Below are 6573 nucleotides of genomic sequence, written 5' to 3' on the forward strand. Positions count from 1 at the left end.
CTCTAGATGTTTATATTGGGCCTACTATAAATTCAAGCAATCCAGAAATATTAAATAACAAATCGAAAAAATAAAAGGAATTTTTAATGCCAGGCACTATTCATGTGTTTTACTTGTATTTAATCCTCCAAGCAATGTCAGTAAGAAAATGCTATTATTATCTCCATTTTACAGATCAGAAACTTAACAAACAGGTTAAGTAGTTTGCCAAAGGCAGCACTAACTGCACTCTAGTACTCTCCTTCCTTTCAGGGTGTAGCTGCAAGAACTGACAGGCCAGGAAACCCAAAATCTGGTCCCACCTCTGTCTGTGATCATGTAAGTTTATTCATGTGTCAACTGAACCAGATGCCATCTCATGTCTTGTCTACCTCTAACATGCTATGATTCCATTGTAAAATACTGCTGTTTTCTATTCTTCCCTAATTACAATTTCTTTAACTACTGAAAACATTTCTCTGATGAATCTTATTTTTTTAAATGGGAGTTCAATTCAGGAGATTCCATTCAACAAATATTTATTGTGTCAGGCACTGTCCTACACATCAAGTATTCTACTTTGCCCAAATTTTCAGAGCAAAATTTATGAATTAATGAGGTACTCTCTATTCTACTTTGCCCAAGTTTTCAGAGCAAAATTTATGAATTAATGAGGTACTCTATAGTATGGCAGCTCCAGTGGACCCAAGTTGTCACTTTACAGGTCAAAACTGTTAGGAGAGATGTCCTTCAAACCATGCATGCCTTGAGCACAAGAACCCTTCCTTTTTCCCTCATATCCCCCAAGCCTAGTATACCACCTAGTTGAGCAAATACCTGAAGTGACAGAAGTCAACCCCAGGACTTGGGGACACATACTGGTAACACTGATAAAGTTGTTTCAGTCTACCAGAAAGAGTCTATGTCCTGTCACTGGGCTCCTGGCCTCATGTTTAAAAAATAAAGTACCTGAGAGACTAGTAAGGGGTTAGATCTTAAAATAAATGGTACTATTCTAATTACCCTGTCTTCCATCACAATGAAAGAAGGTTTGTTCAAGAAAATGGTGCCCCACAACTGCCCAAACAGCTTGGAGTTACGCTTTCTGGGCTCTGACAACTTCAAAATGACAAAATATCAAGTACGTACCTGGTGAGTTGGCAACTGAGTCAAAATGACAGTTAGCCAGAACAGCATGCCGAGCCCCTCCTCTGGGTTCCAGCTTCACCACGACATTGGTGATGTTGTCATAGTAGCTCGTAAAACCTCCCAAGAAGTCAATGCTAAAGGAGCCTGTGGGCCGCTGTACATTTACTGAAATCTTGTGAAGGCTGTTGCTTTGAACTTCAATCAGTTTAATCTGTTCCAAAAGGTAACGCACCGTCAGAATTTCATTTTCTGGACTTCCTGTAGTCCTGGGACCAATGGATGTTATATGTTCAAGATAATCTCTGGAAGCCACCAAAAGAATGATGATGACAAGGTGTGCTAGGCTTAAAATTAACAATTACCCGCTGAGCAACTTTTCCTATACACTCTCACTCCTTTAAGAACAAGTTGACTTCTCATATTAAAAAAAAAAACTGTCTTATTATTTATAGTACTCTGTGAAAAATAGCTTGTAAAGTTCCATCATCTTATTTTGCCTCACATGAGTTCATCGCTTCAGTTTTCTCCACACACACCAAGTTCTCCCAAGCCCCATGTCAAACGAATACAAAGACTAGGGATCCTATTCAAAATTCGTAACTGCTTAAGCCTAGACAGGAGAGAATACAACTTCAGAGTTACCGATTCTACGTTACTGATTCTAAGTAGCAGAAACCAATGGGCAAAGACAATTAAGTCGAGAGGTTAAATAAGCAACGAAAAACTTCTGATTGTGAAGAATGGACTCAGCCCTCCTAGTGTGCACACAAAGCCTAATAAACTTCAGTTCAGACCGAAACCACCTCTACCCCTAAAACAAACAAAAAGAGTTTTGTCTTTTCACTGCATTCCAAGTGGGAAAAAAGAGAGTGGGGGAGATGTGTTCCAGAAAGTCCTTAAGCAAATAAGCTTCCAACATGTTACATTGAAAAGTCTTTTAAAAACAGTGGCTGTTAGAGGTGAGGCTTAGAACCTCACCCCCCTGTTTTGAGAGAAATCTTCTGCATCCGTGGATGTTTTTTGCCCTTGTCTAGCTTGGATTAATACTTAGTCTATAGGCACAGACCTGATCATCTACACTTACCCTCTTACAGCACTAAATTATGCTTTCTATCTTTATCTTGCACCTACCTACCACTTCAGCATTTTATTTTAAAAAAAATAAATAAGGGAGAAATGTGGGATTAACATATAAATCAAGTATAAAAATCAAATGAATAATCATATCTGACTTGATTGTTTATAGTTCATGATGCGTGATCAAAACCGAAAGTTTCTGTGGTATGACTGCCCTTGCACTGTTCACCGTGTAAGAACTTGTTCACCATTTAAGAACTTGTTCGTTATGCTTCAGAAGATTGGAGACTGTTGAGAGTTAGGCTTGGGGTTGATTAATGATTGTGCATTGAGTCCCCTTTACAGAATTTTATTGTTGTTAATAACCATTTGATCAATAAATATGAGAGATGCCCTCTCAAAAAAAAAAAAAAACAGTGGCTGTTAAAAACTCCAATAGCTTAGGATTTGAGATCTGATAAACGTAGGTTTCAACACCTTTGATTTAATCACCTTTGATAGCACACTTAAAGTTTTTTTTTGTTTTTTTTTTAACTAAAAAGAGTCAGACCTTACACAAGAAACCATGGACAAAGCTCCGGGAATCTGAGAACTTCTGAAATTGTTAAAGTTTGAATGTACAGTCTGGCAGGGAGAGCCTCCATAGTCTTAACGTTTGAGGGCTGTGCCCCTCAAAAAAGGTACGCAACTGCATTATCTCCCTTAGACCAAATTTATATCGCCCCAAAAATCAAATTTATGAAAAACATTAGGTACACAAATTTCACTAGCTTTCATTTCATCTGGAAAGCAGGAAGGCTAGTAAAAGGTGGAAGGTGATCCAGAAGATGGAGAACGACTAAACAACCACGTGCAGGTGGGTCAGAAAGGGGATGGAAGGCAGACGCAATCCCCCTGGCCACCCCCGTCTGCACCACGAGCTGAACAGGGGGACATGCAAGACTCGCACCTTGTAAATCAGTACTCCTGAAGAGAGTCGTGCAAGACCACCCCACTCCACGTGCAGCCGGGCGAAGCCGGCGGAGCCCGGGCGGTCCCGCAAGGACAGGGGCACACGGGTGCGGAGCCCGTTATCTGGGGCCGCGTGGAAACGGCAGGTACCTGGCCTGGCGCGCGTCGAACTCCGCGTGGTCCTCGGCGGCGCCGCGCAGCACAAGCTGCTGCAGCGAGAGCTGCACGAGGGCCCGCAGCGCGAGCAGGTAGAACGCTAGTCCCAGCGCGGCGCGCGCCTCGGACAATCCGGTTCTCGCGGCGCGGCTCCCCGCCGCGCTCCGCTTACGCGTCCCCGCGCCGCCGCCGCCGCACGCGTCCACCAAGGGCTCCTGCTCCGGGGCCTGCCTCCCCGGCGGCGACCCTGCCCCCGGGCGATCCCGGCGCTCCCCTCCGACGCGGTGGCGCCTCACGGCCGCGGACTCCGAGCCCCACTCCATGGCCACGAGCCCCAGCCGCCAGCCCAGCAGCTCCAGCCCGCAGCAGCGCGGGGAGAAGCTGCGGCCGCCGCAGCGCCGCCTAGTGCGCGGACGGAAACTGCAGAGGGCCAAACTTCTGATTGGCCCGTCCTGCCGCCCAGCCACCCGCCCTCTGGGTAATCACCAGTCGGCGCCGCACAGAGCCAGCGCGGGCTGGGTACGACGGGTGTGCGTCCTGCAGGGCAGTCCCTGCTTGGGTATGGAACGGAGATTCATAATGGGAAGATACCCATAAATCTAGAGAACGTAAGAAAAGTGAGAGATTGCTCTTAAAAGAATGCACTTGGTGCACCAGGCAGATGGGGAAGGCAATGGCCCAGCTTTCAGAAGGAGCATTAGAACAGTCTATGTAAAAAAATTGCCGGCCCTTAAAACTAGAAATAGGACTGCGCAAGAGAGGCCCAGCCTCATGTTTACACATAATCTAATCACTGATCTTCATAACCATGTGAGTTAACCAACTGTACACTGTCTGCACCTAACAGATGGAGAAAATTAATAGCTATTATTTACTGAATACCTGCCATGAGTGAGGCACTGGCCTAAGTACTTCAATACATTATCTCATTTGATTCTCACAAGACTCCTGAAAAGGAAAATTTGTTTCCCCACTTATTAGCTAAGAAACTTACAGGTAACAAATGAAGAACTTAAATCTAATTTGGTGGGCTCCCCAAACAACATTCTGTTCCACTAGTGAATATGGTTCAGAAAAGCTATTCCTCCCTCCGTGTCACCCTGGAGGCAGTCTTGGACTTAGTGTAGATCCTAGCGATCATCTGGCCTTCCTGCCTCCTGATGCAGTGAGCCTCTCTGCTTCAAGACACTGTGTCTCCAGCATGGAGTTGCCTCAGTGCCAGGACTGTTAACCTAGAGCTCAGCTGGGAAGGTGCACTGCCTTACCAGCCTGCCTACTGCCCAAGTCCACGTGACACCAGGTGCTCCCAGTTCCCAGCTCTCCAGCTACACTGGCCTCTTTCAAGGTCCTTCTGGCTCTGCATTTTCCTTCTATAACAGGATCTCACCACACGCAGTTTGAGTTGCCTGGAATATTCTTCCCTCCGTTCATTGCCTAATTAACTCCTATTCATCCTTCAAAGCCCAACTTAAGTGGCACTTTCTCAAGGAAGAATCTAATCTAATAAAGCCAGTTTCCCCTACTTGTAGGATCCCATAGTGCCATGTATGCATGTAATTATTTAATATCTTCCTCATTAGGCTGTAAGCTCCATGAAGAATCATGTCTGGTTTTGCTCACCATTTTATTACCTCCTCTAAATACAAAGTATGACATGTAGGATGTATTCAATAAGTACTTCCTGACTGAGTGAATAAATGAAAACAATTATGGCAGCAGCATAATTTTAGCTCTTGAAGATCCTTTTTACTCTGTAAGGCCCATAAGACCAAAGACAATATTTATCTTATTTACTAACCAGTATGTCCCTAGCCCATGGTTGTCACTCAGTACATATTTATTGAATGAGAAAAATGAATATATATTGTCTTTTATCAGAAGCAGCTGTCTGCTATTCTCTTCCCAAAAAACTCTAGTGCCTCCACATCTTTGGAAGATAAGACCTCAGAACCCGTTTGTCCACCACAGCTTGACAAATGGAAGAGCCTCTAGTTCCTAGGGGAAGGGCACAAATGTTTCATGATCTTTTAAACTTTACTTATTTTATGCTGCCACTTGCTGCCCAAAAACCTAGCAATAAGTTGCACCTCTTAGTGTTACTGGTTAAGTCATTTGAACTCTCTTTCTCTGAATGGATAATGTATGGTAAGCATCTCTGACAGTATTCCGTGGGAGGCAGTGTACCATAGTACGAAAAAAGCCTGACTGTTGGAGTCAAAATTCTGAATCCCTAAATCATGTACGGCCACTACACATAGCATTAGGCAAGTTACCATCTCATCTCAGAGTCTCAGTGTCTTTATCTACAATAATGGAGATAATGCCTGCCTTAAAGGGCTCCAAAGAGGATTAATCAGCTAATACATGTGAAAAGTCCTCACACACAAATCTCATTAAGTACTCCTTCCAGAATTTTCATTCTTATACAATCCTTTACAGATTGGATTAAAAGTCATTTTCTTGTCATAATAATCATAAAGGCCTAGATGATGAAAGCTTAGTTACAGTTAGGGTCCCAGAAGGCAGTTTTTCTCTAGACTTATATAAACTATGGTATTCATATTTGAATATTTTTAAGTTACCAGTTGTTGGATATCTATTCTATGTCAGATACTGATCAAAGTGGGGAAACATAGAAAAGAGCAAATCAATCTTTCTGCCTTCATAGAACTTACATTCTAGTTGGGAAATAATAAACGTGTGTGTGTGTGTGTGTGATTAAGATGTTAAAGTGAAATGAAAAATAAGGCAGAGTATGGAGAGTGACTGAGGCTGCTGTTTTAAATAGGGTAATCAAGGAAGCTCTCTCTGAGGAAATTACATTTGAGGTGACCTGAATGAAGCAAAGAATGGGGCCATAATAGCCTGAGAAGAGAAAGTTTCAGGCAAAGGAAAATGAACTGTGATGTTCAAGAGGCAACACTGAGTGGGGCCTTTGGCTAAAGCAGACCTAGGAAGGGGGCATTGATAGATGGAAGTTCACACAAGTAGGTAGGCGCCAGTGCAAGAACAGCCTCCTGGGTCACAGCAAGGACTCTGGGGTGGTTCTGAGCCACAAAAGTTCATATTCTAAATTATGTTTATGATACTGTTCAGAGTCTCAGTGCTGGGCAGAGCAGCCCTGTCACCAAACCTAGATCATAGAGACTAATGAAAGATTTCTAATGTCTGGTCTTTGAAGTAGTTGAGGCCGTTAATCTGTGGTATTATTTGTGTGGGAAGTAGACCACAGAGAATTGAAATACATACTCTAGTTCCCAC

At 43.5% G+C, this 6573-nt stretch overlaps 1 protein-coding gene across 9 annotated transcripts in view; it reads right to left on the bottom strand.

Annotated features, from left to right (window-relative positions):
* The window catches only part of ERMP1 (endoplasmic reticulum metallopeptidase 1), a 113101-nt gene extending 109317 nt beyond the window's left edge, over positions 1-3784 (bottom strand). For 3 of the 9 annotated variants that reach the window (XR_005023398.2, XR_005023399.2, XM_057498643.1), the window contains exons 1-2: positions 3307-3784; positions 1129-1430 (exon numbers count right to left, since the gene is read on the bottom strand). Coding sequence is in view for 4 of the 9 variants with exons in the window: in XM_057498643.1 (XP_057354626.1) it covers positions 1129-1430; positions 3307-3635 (631 nt within the window). In the remaining 5 variants the exon portion in view is untranslated. The remainder of the gene's footprint in view (positions 1-1128; positions 1431-3306) is intronic. The other 6 variants (XR_005023394.2, XM_057498642.1, XM_036878832.2 and 3 more) reach the window with 3 other exon arrangements.
* Between the last annotated feature and the right edge of the window lie 2789 nt (positions 3785-6573).

This window comes from Manis pentadactyla, chromosome 3, assembly GCF_030020395.1.
Source record: "Manis pentadactyla isolate mManPen7 chromosome 3, mManPen7.hap1, whole genome shotgun sequence".
NCBI classification, from domain to species: Eukaryota; Metazoa; Chordata; class Mammalia; order Pholidota; family Manidae; genus Manis; species Manis pentadactyla.